The 23,364-nt window shown below is 43.7% G+C and overlaps 1 protein-coding gene across 1 annotated transcript; it reads left to right on the top strand.

Moving 5' to 3' along the window:
• The first annotated feature begins 760 nt into the window (after nucleotides 1–760).
• On the top strand, nucleotides 761–21,522 carry LOC144179677 (cytochrome P450 4V2-like). Its single transcript, XM_077708125.1, has 11 exons — nucleotides 761–1,151; nucleotides 5,464–5,573; nucleotides 6,409–6,497; nucleotides 7,714–7,913; nucleotides 9,741–9,810; nucleotides 11,684–11,810; nucleotides 13,935–14,123; nucleotides 16,718–16,891; nucleotides 18,831–18,897; nucleotides 19,852–20,031; nucleotides 21,063–21,522. The coding sequence occupies exons 1-11, from the start codon at nucleotides 884–886 to the stop codon at nucleotides 21,230–21,232; spliced, it is 1,644 nt and encodes a 547-aa protein (XP_077564251.1). The 5' UTR covers nucleotides 761–883; the 3' UTR covers nucleotides 21,233–21,522.
• The last annotated feature ends 1,842 nt before the right edge of the window (nucleotides 21,523–23,364 follow it).

Raw genomic sequence — 23,364 nt, forward strand, 5'->3', positions numbered from 1 at the left:
CTATTCCGATGACTTTCTTTACAGCAAAGGTTTACTGTACTTGTAGTTGAAGCTGACGATGATGAAAATAACAAACATGTAGGCAGAAATTTTTATGAGCGAAATTCTAAAATTATATACAGCAGGCTTTTCAACCGTCATTACCACGATTAATACGTCACAAAAGTTCTAAGTAGAATATGAAATACACGTGCGCAATGACGGCGTAGCAACCTTGCGCAGAGTAAATTTCCAGAGCTTCCTTACATACTACTCCAGTCCGGAGGGATTTCGCGACCCGTTTTGAGTGTCCTCCGAAGTTTTTCTGCGTAGGTACAGTAGGTACAGACGCTTTTGTTTTCGACTTGTACCGTGGAAGAGACTGTTTTTCCGTGCTGCATCATGCCATTATGGGTCAAGCCTACCTACAAGATAAACAAAATGTCACAACGAAGTACACAAAGGTCCTACAACCCATTTGAAAGTTACGGGCATTGTGTGTCGCATAGCTTAAAGCCTGGTAGGGGGAAACGCCGTGTCCACAGACTTTCCCTTTTACCCGAATAAAATTTGCACTTTTCGTAGAAAACACCCGAGCGTATAGCTGTAGTCTCTCAAAACGCATGACGCAGCTTTAAGAGAATTCCTTAGGGTCAGCGAAGCGGGGGCCATTTAACGTATAAGACGACGCCAGGTGCTAGCGCACACACAAGAGGTGAAGGACGAGGAGCTTTTATTCCCTTTGTACGTAAATGCGCCGACTTGTTTTTTGACAAGTCGCTACGTCAGCACGTCCCCCTCGGGTGCACACTCACCAAGATCAAAACCGCTGACAAATCGCCCACGCTCCGTCAGTGGCCTCCGCAGATCTCGTGTCGGGCTCTCTAGACTCCACGTCCTCTCGATGCCAACCATGTCGGCAGCGGACGTCGACGTCCTCAACTGGAGCTTCTTCGGGCCGTCGAGGTTCGACGCCGCCCTCGTGAACTCACTGCCCTTTATCAGCGCCGTTCTGTCTTGTGTGCTGTTAGCAAGCCACTGCCGCCGATGGTTCCATACCTGGAGCATCCTCCGTTCTCTGCCGGGCCCTGGTTCGGATTGGTGTCCACCGTGGTTCCTGATCGCCTCCTACTGGCACTACAGAAAGCAGCTTCCGGACCGGGCCACCTCTGGTGAGATGCTCTGATGGATCTCGATATTTCTACTTGATATTATTGCTCACTCGCATTGAACATCCGATGCAGAATCAATGTTGTCAAAGATTTTGTTTGGAATTTGACGCGAGTAATTAGAGTCAGACCTTGCAGATACGTCACTGTCATTTCCGAAACGGCCATACATATAGCGCGGGGCTTTAAACGTTGACTTTGCATAGGCCTATCGTCCCAGAATGCCCTGATAGAAAATTTGGAGAGCCACCCAGTACATTTTTAATGACGGCCCACAATTCCGCCCAGGTGCCCTTTTTTTTGCTGAGGTGATGGAGTGCTTTGCGTAGCCAATACGCTGAAAGTATTGACTGGAAGTAAGTATAGTGTTAAGCGGTAAACAAATGGCTTATATGACTTAATTGCGTAGCTGCCATAAACCAAACCGGGTTGGCTAAAAATAAGCTGGTGGAGAGTTTGCACTGGGCCATGGCTCGGCAGAAGTGGCCTAGCAATTTCGGTGAGTCTATCTACTGATCTCTAATTTATGGATAGCCATCTCCAGACGCAATGTAATTACCGAGATTTTAGGATTACCGAGATTTAAACATTGAATAAATATTTCTTAACTGTTTATTCAAGGCTTTTTGTTCGCAGATTATGCACAGCAGAAAATGATTGGTCTTGAAAACATACAATGCCACACTAAGGCCGCGTTTTCTGTGCCGGTATCGCCGGAAGGCGCCAGAAATCTATAATTTACATTCCATTCTACGGACCCAGTTAGCCTTGGGGACTTCTCATCCGGAAGTTGACGTCACTTACCGTCCTTACTTTTGTTCCGATATATTTTCAATTGTTACGTCATTTATTGCGGAATGCGTGGTTTTGAGTTCTGGAGCATGCCAAAGTTTTATTCGTCTGCACAGGTGGAGTTGCGAAATATTCGGGAGGTTCTAAAAAATTTCTGCCTTTCTTGATTCTGTTTAAGGTAGCTTCTCGAACTTACACAGGGTTAACGCAGGTTATGAAGTTCTTACGCGTGATCGCTATAAAACAAAATACAGGAAGCGGTATTTATCGTCTCGCCTGTTTCTAGCCTCCTCAAATGCGTTCTGAAACACCCTGTGATGATAAAAAAAACAGCGCTGCCATGGTTCATGGCACTTCTTCCAAGAACTACTTCTGTACTTATGTACACCACAAAGCTAAAAGGTTGAATTAAAAATGTGTAACCCCGTTTTTTCTTTTCAATAGCCGTCCTTATTTTGCGGGTTAACGCGTCATTGTCGCGTTTGCGAGTCAGGAAGCGGGCATTTTCTGCTTTTGGACAAACTTTTGTGCACTTCCCTCAAGGGTAGAGGTATTTCTCCGATAAGTGAGTTGCATCGACTCCTGCATGTGTGTTTAATTAGCCCTGCATCCATCACACTTAATTGCAATCGTATTCGCCTTGTATTCTTTTTGTATTGTGTCTTGTATTCTTGTATTAGTATTCATATTTGTGTTATACTGTTTATAGTAATCCTTTGTGTGGCAAGGCAGTCGCCTTGCCACACTTTTCATTTCAAGACCTCAGCGCCGCTTCTTGAAAGAGGCGTGTATGCGGCTTCAGTGCGACTATTGTTTTGCCCTGCGCCATCGCATAGTGGTCCCCCTTCGATACTGAGAAAGCGATCCGATCACCTTATTGAAAAATTTGGACAGATGATTTTCACTACAGCGCATTTTATAACGGTTGTAACTATTGTTTTCTATGCTTGCACAAAATAAGAGACAACATAAAACCGAATCTGACACGCGCACTACGTGCCCATTCGGTGTGACCTCGTCAATTCGTTGCGGACGTGATCCTGACTTCCTAGCGTTTTCTACGTGGCACCTTAATAATTTAATATGCAGCCTATTGACAGTTTTGCCCGTTGAAAATATAGTTTATGGACATAGTTACGGAATAAAATAACAAATCTCGCTTCGCCCTCTAGAAACCAGCAACTTCCTTCGCTTTCGATCGATACCACTAAGAGTGACGTATTTCCGGTATAGGCAAACAACGTTTTCCTCCGAGTATATCGCCGTAACATAGCCACATACCGAAATAAACGATTTATTTTTAACATAAAAAATTGTGGCAGCAAAAATGCTGCTGTGCTCAGTGGCACCAGCGTCAGTATGTGCCACAAAGCGCTATACAAATCCTTTTTCTGCTGAAAAAAATTCTTGCGCTGTCGGCCCCCTCCCAGAAAGCTGTTATCAACCCAGACGAGAAGAAATAGCCCTTGGATTCTGGCGGAAATGTCTAGACATTGCATACACGACCTAAGCATTTAAAAACCAGCGGTGAAGTTGTGCCCCGCCATTCAGCTTAGCGTAACGTAAGCGACGGCCTGGGATATTTAAGATAAATGTTACGTTTCTTTGATTCGCTATACTTTGGTTCAAATCAACGTGAATAGGAAACATTGCCGACGCATTCTTTTCTGACTTTTGTACTCCTTAGATTGAAGCTTTATTGACGAAATTTCTCTTTCGGCGGATGAGAGATACTAAAATTGGTATGTTTTCGAGATATTTATTCCTGGAGTTGGTCTCCATGCGGGCTAGACCTCTTTCCACTTTTTATCGCTACATAAAATGTGTGCGCCGCGCGAAGCGAAAATATCTTTTGTTGTTTGGACGTCACACTTAGTCACCTGGAGAAATACAGAAATTTGAGATAGTTGATATATACTGAAAAGTCTAATGCGCAGTATTATTTTGGTAGGAGTATATACCAACGAAATTGGTAGATACTGGTAAGTGAAAAGAGCGCAAGGAATGGTGGACGAATGCAAGGTGCGCTTGTCGCTGTTCCTTTCTTTCGGATGCCGTTCCTTCTGTGAGTCTCACTTTTCACCTGCAGGGATGCCTCTATAATCTCTGGTATTAAAAATATGGCTGGAATCCCGATTCTGCTGCATATGCTATGCAGTGAAGCTCAAACTGCTCATCACTTTGGAGAGAACAAGTTTAGCCAAGCTGCGCCTTGGGGCATAGTATACAGGTCGTGGTCATATAACCGAATGGAGTGTCTAGAGCGCCGTCAGACGGCGCTTTAGCTCCGCGCTGCAGCCATGGCTACAGTGCTGCTCGGGGACATTTCAATTAAGACCAGGCTAGCTGAAAAGAGAGCGTCTGCCGTTTGTTAGGTTAGTTTACGCTGTTTTAAATGATTGTCTTGTGTTCGTTAGGTGGTGTATGTTAGCTTACGTTAGGTATCGCTACGCTAGAGAGAACCAAGGAGTCCCAGACACCGTATTTGTTTACGAAATGCCAGTGGTGTTTGCTTCAGTGGGGGCTTCATCTACCGTTGCGCGGCACTCTAGACACAACCTGAACTGAATAAGGAGGGGTAGCGTGGCCTCCTCAGGCCAGATATCAGTTGTTCTGGAAAATTGTGTGTGCTTTCTACACGTATTTTACCGTAATTTATATTCTTGAACTTATAACAGAGATAAATTATCACTGGGACATTTTTTGCCTCAGTGTACCGAAGACGGTTTCACCAGAATGACTGCAATGCTATGTGCTCGAGTTGTTTGTAAAGTTGTCGTGCATTCTCGGTAAGGATTGGACCGCCGGGTGCTAGCCGTAGCTTTGTCGTGACAACAAGCTTCGCATGTGAACGACAACAACACTTCTCTTAAAATTCTGAAAGTGATGGGAGTGAGTTCATTTGGGTTGTTTCCATTAAATGGTGCCTAGTGGTACTAAGATTTGCCCTATTTTGCTAAAGATTGTCAATAAGATTTGCCGAGCTTAAGGTACTGTGTCATGACTAGGGAGAACAAATCGTCGGGTAACTGCACATAATGGGAGAGGCCTTTGCTCTCCTGTGAGCGTAGATAGGCTGATGATGATGATGATGAAATGCGGCTACTGTACCTGAATTTCTTTCCTCTAAACACCCCGAGCGTTGAATGATGGTGTTCAACAAAATGGGGCCATCCTTGAAGTGTGAAATGACTAAATAACTAGAAACGATAAACCGAATACTCTCGCTCCATATTTTGCTGCCACTGACACATTCAAAAATTTCTTTTTTTTTTCGGCGTTTGATACGAGTGGAATGAATTACCACTCTGTAAGTGCATTGTTCTTTTGTATTTTTTCTTGCCCTTTATTTTTTGTGCCTCTGCCTGAACCAAATAATCGGCTGCACTTTGTAATAAAATGAATAAATATAATAACAGAGCCTTTACAAGCTTGGGTACATGTCTGCATTCCGCAATTTAATGCTGGATGACTCAAATTGTTGCAACAAAATTATCAGTGATTTCTTTCCTTGCTTTTCCAGTGGTCCACAAGGTTATAAGCAGGCTTTCCAGCAGGTACAGAGGAAAGACTTACAAGGCCTACGTAGGGTTTACTCCTGTCGTCATGTTGCACACGCCGGATGCTGTGGAGGTAGGTTGGTTAAAAGAAAGAAAGAAAGAAAGAAAAAAGAAAGAAAGAAAGAAAGAAAGAAAGAGAGAAAGAAAGAAAGAGAGATAGAAAAAGAACGGCACATTAGCGTGGCTTGTGCGCGTCATGTGTGTATGTGTGTGCGTGTTTTCTTGTGTGTGTTATTCCGCACCATTCTACTTCTGGTATCTGTAGTCGTGAGGCTGAGCGCGTCGGTTAAGCTACGTCTTTTCTCATGAACATGTTTGCTCTATTCTTCAAGTCGGTTCTTCGACCTCACACCTCCGGAAAACCTGCGGTGTGGAAATGGCACGTAATGACAGCCTAATTAGAAGTCCTACTGAAAAATAACTTCACGGTTTCGTATCCGACCTTGTGAACATATTCCGCGATCACTTCAGACAAAACTAGCATTGATACGTTTATCTTGATATGGTATATTTTTCCGAAGTCGAAAACATGCCGTTAGTTAGCGCCACTGAAATTTTTTGCGTAGTAATGACGTAAGCCGCTTAAGCCAATGTGTGAATGCACCATCGAACGGCAGCATTCTTTTCTGCTTAAAGTGGAGTGTTTTTAGGGTGATGTGGCTATTTTCTACTCGAACGACGGCCTGTTAAAATTTCAGTAATTTTCATCTCTGAAAAGTGGGGTGTTTTTACTACCAAAAAAAAGGTGCTAGTGAGATTTAGATGGCTGCTTATTTGGTGTTAGGGTACAACACGCGAAGGACGTAACTAAATATGGCAATTTGCAGTTTCTATGTGAAGCAATCTTGAGCGTGATTTAATGATTTCGTGTGCATGCAGAAGACATATTTTTTCTTTATGAACCCTAGGTCCTACTCTCAACGAAGGAAAACACCGGAAAACCAAACATGTACGGCTTTATGAAGGCCTGGCTGGGTCCCAAGAACCTCCTAACTAGGTGCGTTCTGCTCTTAACTTCAATTTGTGTGCATCGTCTCGTTGCTGCTTCTTACTGCTGCACATTACTGGAAATGGCAAAGTGGCTTGCGGACGGTTTTTTGCTCTCTTAATATGCTTACGTACTGTTTCTCAAGTGGTTCTGCTAAATTATTCTTGAGCGCGAGAGCTATGACCCACAAGTTTTATGGCTCCTCAGGCAAAGATACGTGATTTGAGTGGCATGCAGGTAACTGATCCTATCTTTAAAATACCGTTTAATATAAAGTCTTTGTCAATATTTTCTGGGCCATGGCGGAAACGCGCAGGCTTCAAAAATTTGAATGTACAAGCTTACATTCCGAGCGAGGCTGAAACTTTATATGCTAGAAAGCTACAGAAAACACTCTTACTGTCTTGAAACATTTCTGTCATATTTAAAAGCAAAGCCGATTTTTCGAATTCTTTGTGGTCGAGAAGGCTTAAGATTGGAGTACAAAATTTAGACAAAGGGTGTATCTCTTTATTAAAATATACTTTCAGTGACGTCCCTCTGCAGTGCTTGCGACGGGTTATCTTTAGCTTACCTTTAACACCAGTTTCCCGTCTGAAACGTCTGCACCAGTAATTGCGAAATAAGCTTTATTACTTACTGCAAGCACATTACTATTTTAGGGATACCATTGCTTCTGTCGGCGTTGGTTTTGCGTATCTCCAACCACGAACCACCTTCAAAAAAAAGAAAGAAAAGACAAGAAACATTGCTCGGTTAGATGTGTCGATAATACGTCTTGTATAGGTGTATTGAAGTAAAATAACAAATTTCTTTACACTGAAGGAGCTTGAAGCTGCACATTCCCCGCTTATTACGCTCTGGTGGCCACCAAAGTGCCCGGCCGGCCAAAGCTGCAATTGATTATGCTTAGCTAGTTTTTAATAAAAAAAATGAAGGTAATTATTCCTACTTCGAAACGAGAATTCATCACGTTTGAAGTCATGCGAAATGCACCAGAAAGATCTTAGAAAAGAAATTATTTTTACGTGTGAGGTGTAGGTTACGTTTATATAATCGCTACTCCTGTGCTGGGTGGAAGCAATTATCCCCTGAAGAAAAAAATACTTTCATGGCTTTCTAACCAAGCTAATTTACTAGATATATATTAGACCAATTTCTCGCAGTATTTTGCTTTTAGTACCCTTGCGGCTTTTTTAAAACAATGTTTTCTGACGCATTCTAGCCGAGGGGACCCATGGAAAGAAAAGGCGAGGATGATTAAGTCTGGTTTCTCCTCTGAACACTTGGAGCGCTGCATAGATGTGTTCAACAAGAACGGGGCCATCCTTGAAAAACACATCGAATCCATGACAGCCGAATCACCGGACGAGCCAATCACCTGCTACTATACAATCCAGAAGTGTATCCTCGACGTCATTGGGCGTAAGTAACGCTCTCACGCTCGTTAAAAGGAGGTAAATATTGACCTCAAATCAAATCTTGACTAATGTGTAATGGTGGTACGTGGTATTTGCCAGTTACACATCGATTAATAAAAAAAAACACAAGTGGTGGTACGTACCCTGGCTGGGCCGTCCCACAAATTAAGCACCATAACCCGTACCTCCAACCTCTCCTGCCGCAGCTTCATAAAGCGGCGCCATATGAATTGTGGACATAGCTATTTAGTTGTTAACACTGGGCTCCTGTTACAGTTTTCCTATAACCGAGTGCTATATACTTAAGGACTCGGTTAAAAAACTTTTTTGCTCCGTTTATACGTTTTTATTTACTCGTGCAGGTTGGCGGGTCTTTCGATGAACGTTGGACCTTATTCACATTTTCAATTGTAACCCTACCCCCCTAATTGGCATAGAACAGTTACCTTGGGTCGCCTCGCTTCTCGCCCTCCCCTTCCACAACAAAACCTGGGTACGGCTTCAAGAAGTTACTAATAAGACCAAATAACTTTTCAGAACATGCTTTCGCCTATTTATTATTCGGTGGAGCTTATTTCACTTTGGTTTGTTGGATCTGACAATATGCTGGCCAGAATGACAACCTCCATCCAAAATTGTTTCCAGAAGGTCACTAATTTCATTCCATGTTTTCCAATGAGACTCCGTCTGTTTCATATTAAATATTATTGTATGCCTGCAATTACTCAGTGCACTGTCCGTAATAAATACGCCGCATCCAATGAACTCTGTAGCACGTAGGCAAAAACATGAGTAAAACAAAATGAAAATTGGCAATCTGGTATTGACGGTAATATTTTTATAACGAAACACTAGAGTAAATTAAAGCCCTTGTCATCTGAACGGGAAAGATGGCTGTAAAGCCCAATTCCGAACTGGTTTGACCGTGTCGAAATGACCATTGTTTTGTTTTTAGCCGGGATGCGCTTTTTATCTGGGACGTTTTGCAACGAACTGTTAAAAAGCACATGGACATTACCCCTTATACAATTCGGTTCTTGCCTTTTCGAGATGCCACTCTAGTGCCCTATGATATATTTGTTGTGTTGGCATTGTATAGCTTGTGGAAGTGTCGCATGACTGACACACGCGGAATCCCCTCGACCAACGAAGTCTATTTTTCGGCAGCAGGCTGCGCTGGTGCGGAGAATTTATGCGGCACAAAGTGACCCAACAGAATGGCTGCATCTGTTCGACGCGTGCGTCTGTTTGCCGGAGTTTTGACTGACGGCTTATTTTAGCTGCAGTGATGTGCTCCTTCTTGGATGACTGATAACTTTTGTAGGTTGTAATAAGTGTAGTATTCCATGCATTAAGAAGAAAAAATGCACAATCGGATAGACGTCGGCTCCATCACGCGAGTGACCCAGGATCAATTCAGACCACGGGAAACGTTTTTTTTTTCTCGAGCTGCTTGGTGTACCTTCGCTATTGGTTCAATCACCATCACCATCATCGTTTTGTTTAACCCATTGTGTAAAGTTGGCTTTCCTGCAGTGCGTGTTAGTGATGGGACGGCCGCCATCAGTGACGCATTCAAAGCTTCGTTTTAATAATTCATTAGTATTAAGTAGTAAGCTATGCCGAAGTTTAAAATCTCTAAAATTAAGGCAAGGTTTCATGCGCTGGTAAAACAATTTGCATCTGACTCTTCACTTAGAAAATGTCCAAATGGTTTTCTTGCAAACGGCTTGACGTATTGCTGCCATATTATCTGGCCACGCATGAGGTTCTGCATATATGATATATAAGATTTCTCGTTCTGTCAATTGCACGCCACGGCGTACCACAGGAGCCGCAATGGGCGTGGAACTCGGCTTGCAGAATGGAAAAAGAGAGGAGTACGCCGTTTGGTTTGACCGGTGAGTTTACCGAGACGGCTTGCTTTTGCGTTACTGATCTTCTCTTGAGCATTGTTTCGGTATTGAACCCAAATACCAGAACGAGTGAGCCCAAAAGGAGTTGCAAATGGGAAGCATTGATAGGGAAGTAAAGTTCCTGTATCCCGTACAATAAATTTGCAAGGCTCTCCAGGGCACCCGAAAGTATGCTTGGCAAATAGCAGAACAGGGTTCATGGATGTGACACGCCCGCATGTAGATAGCCGCAGTAATGTTTACGATGTTTCGCAAAGGAGGGAGAAATATAAAAAATATTCCAGAAATACTGCTTCTACACTGTTACAGTGTTGATTTATGACTTTGTTACCTACGAAACGTTCCTAATATGTTATTATTGGTCGTGCTGAGCAGAATTGTCCTCGATTCACGTTTACCGCTGGAGTAAGGTATCCACGATCCTGCTAAAAGGTAATTAAGAAATGACTGAAAAGTTCCATTTGTATGTGTAGCTGATTTCTCAAAATCATTTGCTTCTTCCCCGTTATGTTTAGGAAGAAATATATCCTAGGATATTTTGTTTTTCTCTGTAATAAATTAAAACAGAAGTACTTTTCGGCCTCAAATTCGGCGAGAACGTAAACGTTATAAATAGGTTAGTCTATCCTGCAGGTGCACTTACGCTGCCACGGCGTGCCAAGAAATTACGTATCTGTTGTGGCTAGAAAAATGTAAATGCCAGGAAAATGGCAAGCAATTGAAATTCAATACTACACTTAATGTTAATGGGCTATAAGAAAAACTATTAGGTTCGGCCACGCCTTCACGTAATTCTTCCTTCCCTTGCGTGTTTATTCGCCAAGTAGCGATCGCTGGGCGCTTGTGCCTCTTATAATGCATAGTCCGTGGAAGTCCTCCTTGAGAGGGCGCCTCGGATGCACACTGGGCATTAACGCACGCGCACGCACGCACGCACGCACGCGCACACGCGCACACACACACACACACACAAACACACACACACACGCACACGCACACGCACACACACACACACACACACGCACGCACACACACACACACACACGCACACGCACACGCACACGCACGCACGCACACGCACGCACGCACACACACACAGACGCATCTAACAAGAAACACACACACGCACACACACACACACGCAAATACACAAACACGCCCGCGATGCGGGCAAAATGAGAAGGTGGGAGAGAGTTGGATGCGTTTCAATGCGAGCAGTTGTGTGTCTTAGCATTACTTTTGGAGTGTGTTAGTTCTGACAGGAAAAATGCGAAAAGAATTTTTTGAGAAAACTTTATTGGTACATAGTTTTATTTGAGATGTTTGTGTGGTCCCACGATTCGAATACTGCGAATCGTATAGTTTATTTTAGACGTCCCTGTCTCCATTTTCGTGGTCATTTCATCTGTTGATTTCTAAAATGGCATGGAGTGGTTTGATTGGCGTTGCATCGTCTGTGAGGTTTCCGTACGTTTTTCACAGAGAACGAGATGACAAAGAGCTTTGTATATTGAAGGAGGGAATGTTTTAGGAAAAGTGTTCGAGGATATTGTAATGGCGTACCATAAAATGTTCTGCAAAATAAAGGGGGCAAGATTCAGCTTAAACAACCGTGTATAACGCCGGCAAATGGGCAAAAAGAAAACGAGGGAGGAGGAGCGAATTCACATAACGCTTTTCTGTTAACACCGTATGAACGTATAAATCACCTACTGTACAGTAAACATTTGACTAATCAGAATGTTGTAGACACGTTTCAAGAAATTTTAGCGTGGATTCAGATGTATCTTTGTAACCCGTTCAAAACCAAGAATGCTCAGTGCTGATTTGTGCACGTCTGCTTGCATTTCGCATGAAGCCTGACGCGTCTGATCACGGTGCGATACTTCCGGCCTTGGCTCTGGATTGGGGCCCTTTACTACATGACCAAAGAAGGGAAAGTCTGGAAAGCGACCATCCACAACATAGGGCGGCTGCACCTTTCTGTAAGTGGCACACTCGTTATGGGGGCCTTTAACATGATTACACGAAGCTGTGGGATGCCTTCGTCGTTCAATAAATTCATTGTCTGCTCGTTGTTTTTCTGTCATTGAACAGATTAAAAGCACTGCAATACTCACGATAAAAGCTTTAAATGTTTTCTTCGTGCCTGGATGCATTGTCAGAGCTATGGTTATAAACAACAGGGAGCGGCACTGCGTGATTTGCTCGTAACAGCAGAACTATCTGCCCTCCGTTTCAGCCTTGCTTTGTGTCTTTTTTCTAAAGTGACTATCGATGGCGCTCATTGCTGAAACAGAAAGAAAGTGGCCAATAGTCGTTACATTGCTGGAATGACGTATTTCGAGCGCTCAAAGAACCCAAAGTCTCTGAAAAGGGAAATAAATTTATTGAGCAGGTTTGCAAGTTGTCTGATGGGCATAAAACCGGAATTTCGGGCTGAGGTACTTTGTGACCCCCTCATCTAAGTACTGGATGGGTATGTTGACTATGTTCTGGAAGCTTTGAAGACTGAGAAACAAAAGCTGAAAAGGAGTTGCAGGGTACCTTTAAATCAATCAATCATCTGACTGCGTATTTAAGCCCATTCGTTTCCTGATAGATCCTCCTTGCCATACGGCCCTATATTTCGGCAGTATCAGGCGGACGGATATTGCTTCAGGTGTTCCAGTGCCTGGTTACACAAAACAGCATAACCCAAATACACGACACGAATTTTTAAACCACATGGTTGCTTTCGTTGGAAGGTACAGAGAAAAGCTCTAGTGTTGGGGAAGACTTTGTAGAGTAGCCACGGAGAGAAGCACCAATTAGGCCCTTCTTTTTATGAAGTTGATATTCTGTACTATCGGACAAACGCAACCCGGGAGCGTGACGCGAATGGCTACCCTTTCAATGCTCGTAGCAAAATAGCAGCAAAACCTAAGCCTTTGCTTTTGCGCTGGAGGAAACGTGCAAAGCGGTAGCGTTCGAGAAACGTACGCGTGAATGAAGTGCGAAGCCACCATGCGATTAAATTCCAAGAAGGGACAGAGTGCCTTTTGAGAACGCCACTTCTTGCCTGGAGCGAAGTGCAAAATAACTGCGGCACCCGCGTTAGAGGGTGGATTAACAATGCAGCGTCCTTGTGGCAAGCTCTCTCGGTGGAGAGGTATAGTTCATTCGCTGGACCTTGATGCGTATCCCTTAGCCGTGGCTGCCGGCGCGCCAAGCGGGACGCCCAACAAGCATGCGGCCTGGTAGAACGCCCTTCATTTTTTCCCTGAATCAGACAAAGAATTAATAGTTTGTTTTGTTTGGATCTTACCCGTTTAACGTATGTTCTATATGATCTGTCACTCGAAATATTCGGAAAGGGCGTTGTTTACAAAAAAGTAGGCAAACCGCGTCTAGGATAATTTTAATCTGTGCTAGTTGGTACATTTGCTGACGGAAAGCAGCTCGAACTTTTGCACAAAACGGCAGCGAAGAAAAAACAGGCTACGCGGAAAGCGGTTTCAACTTTGACACAAAACTGAAAACTGAAAAAAAAGAACAGGACAAAAAATAAAAACAGGACAGCGGCGTGTTTTTGTTTAAAAATTCATTGTTGGGTTTATCGCGCCGACGCAACGCAGGCGATGAGGCACGCCGTAGTAGAGTGCTCCGGATGAATTTTGACCACCCGCGGATCTGTAATGGGCGCCAAAATCTCGTACACATGAAACCTTTTGCTTGTTTTTTCTGTTTGGTGTCAAAGTTCGAACGGTTTTCCGACACAAAACCTCTTCCGCTACGCTTTTTTCGCGTTATTGACTATTGGCTCTATTTTGTTTATTCCCTCAGCCAGCTACAATTCCCAATAATGTTGAGGTATATTTGTATGTGTTAGCCAGTCTGGGAATTTTATAACATTGCAGGCATGTTTTGAATGCCTTAAATTCACCGGTATTTGGGGGAATAACGGGCAAGAATGGGTAGGGCAGAGATGTGGATCCGCGGCCATTCCCAGAGGGCAGGTCTTTCACAAGTGGTATAGAAGTCCTTCTCAGTACAGCGTTGAGGAGTAATTCTTTGAGGCGATTTCTGGTGAAAAAAACCCACCAAACTTACCTTTTTTTTCTATCCAGTTCATCGAAAAAAGGAAAGCAGGGCGGTCCAGAAAGGCGTCGGTCTCGGAAGACACGGACTACGACGACGACGTGGACGGAGATCGGCCGTTTAGGACCATGCTCGATGTTTTCCTGGACAACCATCTTTCGAAGCCTTCTTACACGTTGAAGGAATTTGAAAAAGATGTGACCTCGATCATGTTTGCGGTACGTAAGCTCAGAAACATTTCTTTCTCGAAAGCGTTCGTTACTTGGTAACTCAAAACTACGGTGTCAGGGCCAAGAGGCGGGCCTGGGAGTGCATAAGAAATAAATGACAAATGAAAGAAAAAATATGAAGGAAGCTCACACTGATGCCAACCCAAGGTACCCCAGCTGTACGCAGCCTTCACAACTATCACGAAGGTTTAAGTCCACGATTGGAGCCGGTTGGCTTTTTCTGCGCTGCCGCAACGACCTTTACTTCATAATTGTTTCTATAAGTGTGAGCTTCCTTTATTTTTTTTGAAGTTTTTATTCATGAACATCCCGTTTGACGGCTGTACGCTATAAGGTGTCTTTCTCGTTCCGAGCAAATGTTGCCATGATTACGGCGAACGCTGGAGTCTTTCTCGTTAAAAGAAGTGTTGCCACTGTTACGGCGAACGCTGTTTTTTTTTTCAATCTTAGCAAACCACCATAAATGGGTATGCATTTCATGAAAAACCTGTGCAGATGACGCTGGGCTGTTGTGGAGAGGCAGGCACGTACGAGCGCTAGACATTTACTTGGTTTTGTAAACTGCCCGGCTGCAGTCGCGAGGCCCGCGCTCACGTGCGCGCGCTCGTTAATTTCTTGTAATTTTTAAGTCCGGACACGAAAAATTATGATTTGGTAAACAACTTCGCTGTTAAAATGGGTCTGGTTGCACTTATGTAAACCCAGTTATCTCAAGAAAGAGGTCTGTTATGCTTGGTGTTGGAAAGACTTTGCACGCAACGTTTCATGAAAGTTAGGTCACACCTTCCACACTTGAGCTCCAGCGGCTCGAGGTCATTTCGACGCGATGAATGACCTTGCTAGACATGGCACAGAAGAGGTTGGGCTACAAAAGTCAAAGGGTGATAGAACGCTTGGAGTGACGTCAAATTTTTCAGAAAAACTCCTCTAAAAAAGCTAGGTGACTCTCTTGAAAAGAAAATAGGGTAAATGTGGGTTTCTTAATCAAATCTCATGTTTCCGGAATGCGAGACGACCAATATCTACAACCCCATTGCATAAGTTATGCCTTCCGGCGTAGAAAGGTGCAGACGGTTTTAAAGCACGTTCTACATGAGACCAATGTATGTACCAGTGAATTCGCAGCTGCGGCGCCACTCGTGTGGCCAAACTGCCTATTTGCGTAACTTAGGCCACAACGAAAATAGATCGTATTGCCGCAAAGGCGGCGCCACAACACGGGATTTGCAGGTACGTTCAAACCATGTAGAACTGGCTTCAGTCGGCACTCCGGGGAGTCGCTTACAAATTGGGGTCGCTTGACGCACGGCAGCTATCTCGCCGGCAGTTCACCTAGACGCAATGACAAAAAATTTTCAAGTTCAGCACACAATGGAGAATTTTCGCGGGTTGCTTGAGAGTTGCAGGGGCATACTGCAAATGTCATTTTCTACCCCGGAGGCTTTTGATTCGGACGATTGGAAAACAGGACTTTCAAAAGGTCGAAATTATGGCTGCAGTTGGAGGCTTGATTTTGTAAGCTGTACAGTCGTTGCGTGCGTAGGTTAAGCGTTATTCATTTTGATGCTCGAAGAAACTTGTTTGTTTTGCGTGTGTGTGTGTGTGTGTGTTTTGCCACCCCCTTGGAGGCTGTGTCCCAGTGGGTACTCTGGGCTGAGAGACACACGTGCTCGTGACACTTTGGCGCGCACTCATTGTCGCTTGTTCACAAAGAACGGTGCAAACAGGATGGAGATCGTAATAGCACCACACAGCTTCGCTGAGAAATTATTCATGAATTGCTTCACCGCAATGCACTTCCGAAAGACGGCCACTTCAGAAGCACCATTGACGGGGCGTTCCGACAATCGGCGCAACTCAGCGCGATGTGCTTAACGGCAGATAAACCCGTCGTATCATCAACCAGGGCGATCAATTGGGCTACACTGTGGAAGAAAACACCCTCTGACGTCGCAGGATAGCCACTTCTTCGTAAATAAAAAAATCAAGTTTTGGGTGTTTTACACGAACAAGATATACATTGGCTAGTGGAGAGCTTCGGATTAGTTTTGACCATCTGGGAATCTTTAACGTGCACCAAAATCTCCGCACACGGGCATTTTCACTTTTCGCTTTGATCAGAATAGCAGCCGCCGTGGCCAGAATTAAACCCGCGTCCTTGTGCCAAGCAGCACGACAATTTACCCACCCAGCCACCGCGGCAGGTGCTTTGTATGTCACCATGGTTCATGACTGGAACTCGAACTAGCCCGGCATTCCACTTTGCTTCGATGCCACTCTTACAAAATTTTGTAAGAGTGTCATAGGGGCGCCCTTGAAAGCGTAGGGGTAGCTCTGTAATCCATTGGAGCGCAGTTGGAAGGTATTCATACTTGTTTCATCAAATTGGTGTGCCAAAAATTTCGCACCGGAAATTGTCTGGAGCTGCGTGATCGGCGTGAGAGTCGGAAATAATTTTTGTCATACTAAAGTTGTTTCGCCTTAGTGTAGTGGGTTTCAGAGAGAGTCCCTTATTTGTATCACATAACACAACGTGCCTGTGAGATTTGAGGCCTATTTTGAGAGCAATCGTCCTGCTGCAGGCCGCCGATTCTACAGCAGCAGCATTGAGTTGGACGCTGTACCTGCTCGGGCTGAACCCTGAAAAGCAGGCCAAGCTGCACCAGGAACTGGACGACGCCTTCGGAAGAGGCTTTGACAGCGAATTGAGCTTGACTGACCTTAAGCAGTTGCCGTACCTGGAGTGCTGTGTCAAAGTAAGCTTCACCACCCTTTTCTATCACAGCGCAATTTGACATATGTTTTTCACCATTATGCAATTCTTCATTGATGCGTATTTCTTTACGGGGAGGTGACCGTGATCCTTGAAATTTTCGATGTAGACCCTGAGGTTTTTCAGCTCACTGTTTAAAGGGGCCATGAAGAGAAAACACAAGTTTGGTTCATTCAAAATATTGTCTCGTTAGAATCATACTGACACCACTTTTAACGTAAACTTCGCTCAAATAAGCTACATAATTAGGAAAAACGGGAATGGTCATGCGACCCACCAGCTCATTTCCCGCAACAGAACCTATGAGGTCACATGAGCTAAGCTCTGCAATTGCCGGAGGCTGGCAGAAGCAGACGCAAATTAGGTAGAGCTTACAAACTTGACGAACGAGCGATTTGCGCTTAAATGTAGGGCACATTCTTTACAAAGCAATAAGAATGATGGGACAAACAGTGGAAGTTACGAAAGCACATGTAAACATAGAAGTACTGATGCGTTCTGCTGTTCGTACTGCGCACAGCATGCTTGGTTTAGCTGTACAGCACTACGGCGCTTGGGGTTGTCTCAGACGACACTGGCCGATTGTCGCAAGCACCGGTGTCTTACGTGACCATATTTGTCGAGCGAGCACTGTTTCAGAGAACGAAAATTTTCTCCCAGAACAAAAACAAGCCAGGTTTAAATACGGGCAAAAACAAACCAAACGCTTGCCACGGTATGGTGGCGCCATCTAGGTTCGGGTAACGTAAAGAAAAGCGGGAACAAACCTACACCGTTGTACCGGGTGGAGGCAACCTTTGAACGGTCCCGTGCCGCCGCAATTGGGCCAACGGGCTCAACGCGTTATTCTTTTCGTTTCCCACGAGACCTAGCAACGCGAAACAGACAATATGATTCAAACTTCTTCAGTAAACAGCGTTGCGGCGATAATTCTAGCGCGGCTTTGACACAATGACTTGCTTCGGCGGCGAGCGAGCAACCGAAAATTCCCGCGCCAGCGTATACGTGTCTCTACCCTGTACGGCGGATGCGTGAATGAAGGTACTCTAGGCTGCAGAGCAGTCGGTTCCTGTGATGTCATTTGGGACCACGAAAACGCACCATTGAGCGGGAAAATCAAAATTTTAACCTAAATTGTTTAATTTCTCAGTGAATAAAGCACCGTTTGTATCCGGACAAGCGCTGCGGGCACTATAAAACACGAAATCTTTCGAATAAAACCAACTTGCATTTTCTCTTCATGGCTCCTTTAATTCTGTATGGGCCACTTTCTCGGTGTAGAGCACTCATGTATTTCTTTGTTGAACGGGCGTTTTATCCTTGTTAAGCCCTCCTAACAGCCTTATTTCTCTCCGCATAGATCCCATACACAGGCTTCTGTATGGAATCATGTCTGCTTATTCGATATCCGAATGGTACAAATGGTCTCGTAGCTCTCAAACTGATACCAGAACAATTTAAATAATTACCAACCTTTGTAGCATGCCGCGTTTTCTGAATGCGAACATCAATTATTGTAAGGTGTAAGGTCAGCCTGCTGATTCAACGCGGAAGGTTTCCCATTCACACCACATGTCGAGTAGTTGTCGAACAAGCGCCAGGTTACCGTTAGTATCCGGGTTTAGCGCAGCCGTTATTTCTGCAGTGTAAATATAATAAAAAAAGCATACCAACTGTTTATTTCGCGTTATATGCAACTTTGTTGGAAGTATTTAATTCTATACATACGCCTGAAACATGCACAATGCAGTGCTCGTTTATTTAACGTGTGCACAAATAACTAACATTTTTTAAAAGAAGGTTTATTGGGTGGTCTTCCTAGCATAAAATGTATTTTAGGTAAAAAATGTAGAACGATTTGCTCAACCATGCACACAAGTTAGCAATCTGGGCTCATTGGTCGCTCATATTTCTGTGCGCAGGAATCGTTCCGTCTGTGCCCCCCGTTTCCAATGATCGGCCGACTGCTCGACGAAGATTTGGTGTTTGGTGAGACGAAGTTTTGATTTTTCGGTAGTGGGTGCGCTTGAAAGCTGGAAATACGAAGAGATAAGAGCAGGAATCACGACGAATAGGCGAATGGATGCTATCATCATTGAATTGTGTACGACGGGTGAACGGGCTGCGCTAATTCCTTGGCACTTGCGCTGCTTTGTTTAAAAAGTTGGGCAATTTACGGTCGGGCTAGAGCGGTGGCGCGCTCTGTGTTCGCGCGCAGGTCGTCGCTCTAGCCCGGCCGTGGGCAATTTGGAGGAACTTAGGTACATGTTTATGTCGGCGTTGTCGTGGTGTTTTTAAGGGACATTTAAACAAGCCCGAGGGTAGGCTCTTTCTCTAGATTTTCGTGGACTGCTCCTGATATTCACATTATCAAGATGACGATCAGCGACGTGTTTCACTATTTGGTTAAATCTGCCTTTCTTTTAAATGTGGTTGAATTTGTCTGGGAACTCATTTTGCAACCAATCGTAGAAAATTTTACGTACGGGCTTGACATAACAGCCTGGGAGTACTTATAAGCATTGGTTAATCTACTGCAGCAAACATTTCTAGTGTGAAAATCCGAAATTGTGAAACAAAATAGAGCGACACACGTGAATAGTGAATTCTTGTACTGAATAGAAATATTTCTGCTTTAAAGGTGGGGAGAAAATTCAAATTAAAGCGCGATGTTCGGAATTGAAAAACCAAGTTTTCGGACGAAGGGAGCCGATGCACCTATCTCTGAGATTACCGCAATAGGGGGTTTACCGCAGGGGGGGAGATTACCGCAGGTTGGAAAGCATAGCGCGAAGAGGAACGCAATAATTTTCGGGTCAGCAGCACCACTTCGGGGAAGAAAAATCTTTCCAATGAAAATGCTGTCCAAACATTTTTCATTGTTTTTAGTATTGTGTTTACTTTGTTACAGCGATGATAGCGCTTGTTTGTCCCATTTTTCAGACGGCCACACAGTTCCAGCTGGCACGACAGTAATGGTCGACATACACAGCCTCCACAGAGATCCAGACCACTTCGAGAGTCCTGACGAGTATATCCCAGAACGCTTCCTGCCACAAAACGCTCGAAAGATGCACCCTTTCAGCTTTATTCCTTTCTCTGGAGGAGTGAGGGTATGCCTAGGTGAGTTCTGTGTAAGAATGAACGTTTCCATACCGTTGCAGTATTTCTGGTGACACGGTGAGGAAGAGTTCAAATTATGACGATTATTAAGAGCCCACAAGCGGAGTATTGCGGGATAAACAACGACAAATGTTGGAAGCAGCAGTGTGGCCTCACCAAGTAGCTCTTTGTAATCCTGCTCTGATTCGTCGCACCCTCGCTGCAGACCACTGCATAAGTGTGGAGTTGCCAAGAAGTGCTCACAAAAATGCGCAGAAGAATATAGCCAAATTGGCATCCAATCGTTCAATGGGGATGGTGATGTTTATGTGGGCTACCTGGAGGAACATTGTTGTGCATGCATCGGCAGACCTCCATTGCGGATGCAGCTAGGAGGAATTCACTGTCTCTGTTGGGCAACGCTTGATGTAGCCATACTAGCTCTACATGAAAGTTCGGAAAATCATTCAGTGTGCAGCTAATTTAGTTTGTTTTTGTCAGTAATGGAAGGAGCTTGCTCGAAGAATTACTGCATCATCTTTTTTATCGCTTTCTTACTAAGTAAGAGAAGCTTCGAAATTACTGCGTTATCGTCGCTTCACATTTTTCGCGTATTCCGTTGTTACAATGTGTGCTTGGCATGTTAAAAGGCCACAAAGACCGAATACAGCTATGCCTAAGTTTAAATAACCAGCTTTTGGCAACTCATTCTACACCATTTCAGTCCTAGAAGACCTTATTTACATATCAGACAAACACTATTTAGCAGAAGTGATGTCAGGAGAGACACAGTTCGCATGATAGAAAAGAAAGCAGATTTATTAGTGCGCTGATTATACGTTAGAAATCAAATGCTGTGCTTCACCGGAACTTTAAAATCCTGCATCCCTCATTTACTACGTAGCTTGGGGTTTTTCTGTCACCCAAAACTTTTATTTTTTGTCAAGGAGCATGCGCTTGACTGTCGTCATGTGAATTGACAAGTGTTTTCACCAACCTAGGTTTTCAAGAAGTGGCCACGAAAAAAAGACAAACGTTATTTTCTCATGCAGGACAGAGATTTGTGATGCCGGAAATAAAGATTCTGCTGGCCAAACTGCTTTCCAAGTATAGCGTCGAATCAACAGTGCCACTTGCACAAGTTGAACCCGCATACGAAGTGGTTCTGAAAGCCCGAGGAGGACTTCGTGTCTGGTTCCGCAAACGTGACGAATGCCCGTGAATACTGCGGCAACGTAAAGAATGCTTCGTTACCAAGAAGACGATTACTAGGACACTGTTGTGTAGTTTATGGTAAGATGTATTTGTTCAGGTGTGTGCTGCTCGGCTAGTGATCATCACGCGTAACTCTATATCATGGAAGCAACCAAGAAAAAAGACATGTGGTTCCGACTTCACATGTTTTGCATTCGAATGTTCAGGTTTTTCTCTCTCAACGCGCTTTTTGATGCTGTAAATACATTGCTTTGAAGAAATACCTTTTCAGGACGCCACTAATTCTGTAAATAAATGTAAACCTCTAAAATGTAAAAATGTCACCGCTGTAAGGCCATTGGTCCCATGTTTAGTTTTGAAAGCAGACGGGCAGACAATGCGTAGATTGAAGGTATGGTGATAACTTCGTATTCAAAAGCAAAATATTCATGATCTCAAAATGGCTTGCAACCAAGCGAATTTAGCAGTTTTGAAGATGATACACATATTATCTCAAACTTTACCTGGGCAAAATTCATTCAATAAGCCTGAATGTTTTTGTCTTGGATTGTTTTGAGCTTAAAATAATACGCGTTGATATTTATGCACAAACAATTCTTGTAAAAGCGCGACCTTGAAAAACATTTCTTATGTTCATTCCTTCCCAATTCTGGCGAACTCATTACGTTTCTAAGTAACTAATTGAGAAATTCAGATAGCGCTAACTTCTGCACTAATATTTTTATAGGCTGTATTACAAACCTACAGAATGTCAGGCGTATAAAGCTTTAAAAATGATAGTCTAGGAGTAATTATTAGTAGTGAACAAAAACTGTAATATAAAAGAATATTTATTTGGCGCTTCGGTAGCGTTTTTGTTGTGTTATCGTGTTTGTGTATGGTGATGCTGCAGCTTGCGCACACTGCTATCAACGGCGGGCCAGGACTGTTCTACGTTACGTTCAGGCCTAAGTGTAATAAAGGCTACAGCCCGTACGTAAAAGCAGCCACTCTTTCCTACTTTCTTGTTACATTGTTCCGTTGTGTAACCGAATAAACACGTGTTGCACTGATACAACGTGTGCTTCCTGTCAGCTCTTCCCTTCCGTCTTCCAAGACACGATAATTTGTACACGACCATGGTTACGTTTCTTGCCTGAAGCATGCCTTACGTGACCATGGTTGTGTTCCTGCGTAAAATAAACCCGAACTTTCGGAGTCAAACAATTTGCATCCCTTCTTAAAAACAGTATGTTTTCACTGGTCCACTACGAACCTTTTTAAACATAAATGTTTGGGTCAGGTGTATTAGAAGATAAATGCACCTAAGGAAATGCATCGTTGTCTGAAATAACGAGTACAAATTTCTTATTGCGGCACAATGATTCTCGCTCTCCATGAAGCTTTGCTTTAAACATGAACAGAAATTTAAAAATTTATATTTCAGTTCATCATTTCACTTTTATGGCGGTAATGATGCCTTCTTTGTCACTTGTTTTATTGACTACGAGTTTTTTTATTTGATTTATAGTGTTCTGGAGGTAGTTATTTTTTAATCCAAGCCGTTTTCCCGTTTAATAATATTTGTTTTCTGCCAGATGACATAAGTGTTTCATTGCATCTGAATGATTATATTAACTTAAAAACATTAGAAGGGAATTACGTAGTGGGTGGTGGTACCGAACTATTACGTTGCTACTGGTATGGATCATTGCCGTAAGTGTAGTGTTGCATTTTCCAATAAAGCTGGCGAGCCCGTGTTGCTTGCCATTGGAAGAAGCACATAGCACATCATTTTAATCACTCCGTTTTTTTTTTCTAATTACCGTTTGACGGGTGGAACGCCGCTTTCCCTCTGGGTTTTCGAAAGTGCGGCAGTCTGCTTTATTTGGTATTAGTATTATTCATTTATGTACATGTGTGCATATTTCTGCAAAATGAAACTGGAAAACACAAATTTTCATCAGTATTTGAATGGTGCGAAAATGTCGGCGCCCATTGCTGATATTGTCACGAAGCCAAGGACGACGCAGTTGTCTTGAATTAGAAAAAAGTTTATTGGAGCGAACTTGTGCTCCCCTAACAACTCAAAAGAATACAAAGGCGGCGAAGCAGCGGTCAACAAAGTGACTAGCACAGGCGAGTGTCGTCGAATGAATG

Source organism: Haemaphysalis longicornis, unplaced genomic scaffold, assembly GCF_048455015.1.
Source record: "Haemaphysalis longicornis isolate Haplotype H1 unplaced genomic scaffold, Haemaphysalis longicornis Haplotype H1 scaffold_4, whole genome shotgun sequence".
In the NCBI taxonomy this organism is placed as follows: Eukaryota; Metazoa; Arthropoda; class Arachnida; order Ixodida; family Ixodidae; genus Haemaphysalis; species Haemaphysalis longicornis.

Excerpts from the sequence above, each read along its gene's own strand:
- LOC144179677 (XM_077708125.1), top strand. The coding sequence starts at position 884 with ATGCCAACCATGTCGGCAGCGGACGTCGACGTCCTCAACTGGAGCTTC. Across the intron at positions 1,152-5,463 it reads TCCGGACCGGGCCACCTCTG|TGGTCCACAAGGTTATAAGC; the intron begins GTGAGATGCTCT and ends TTGCTTTTCCAG. Across the intron at positions 16,892-18,830 it reads ACCTGGAGTGCTGTGTCAAA|GAATCGTTCCGTCTGTGCCC; the intron begins GTAAGCTTCACC and ends TTCTGTGCGCAG.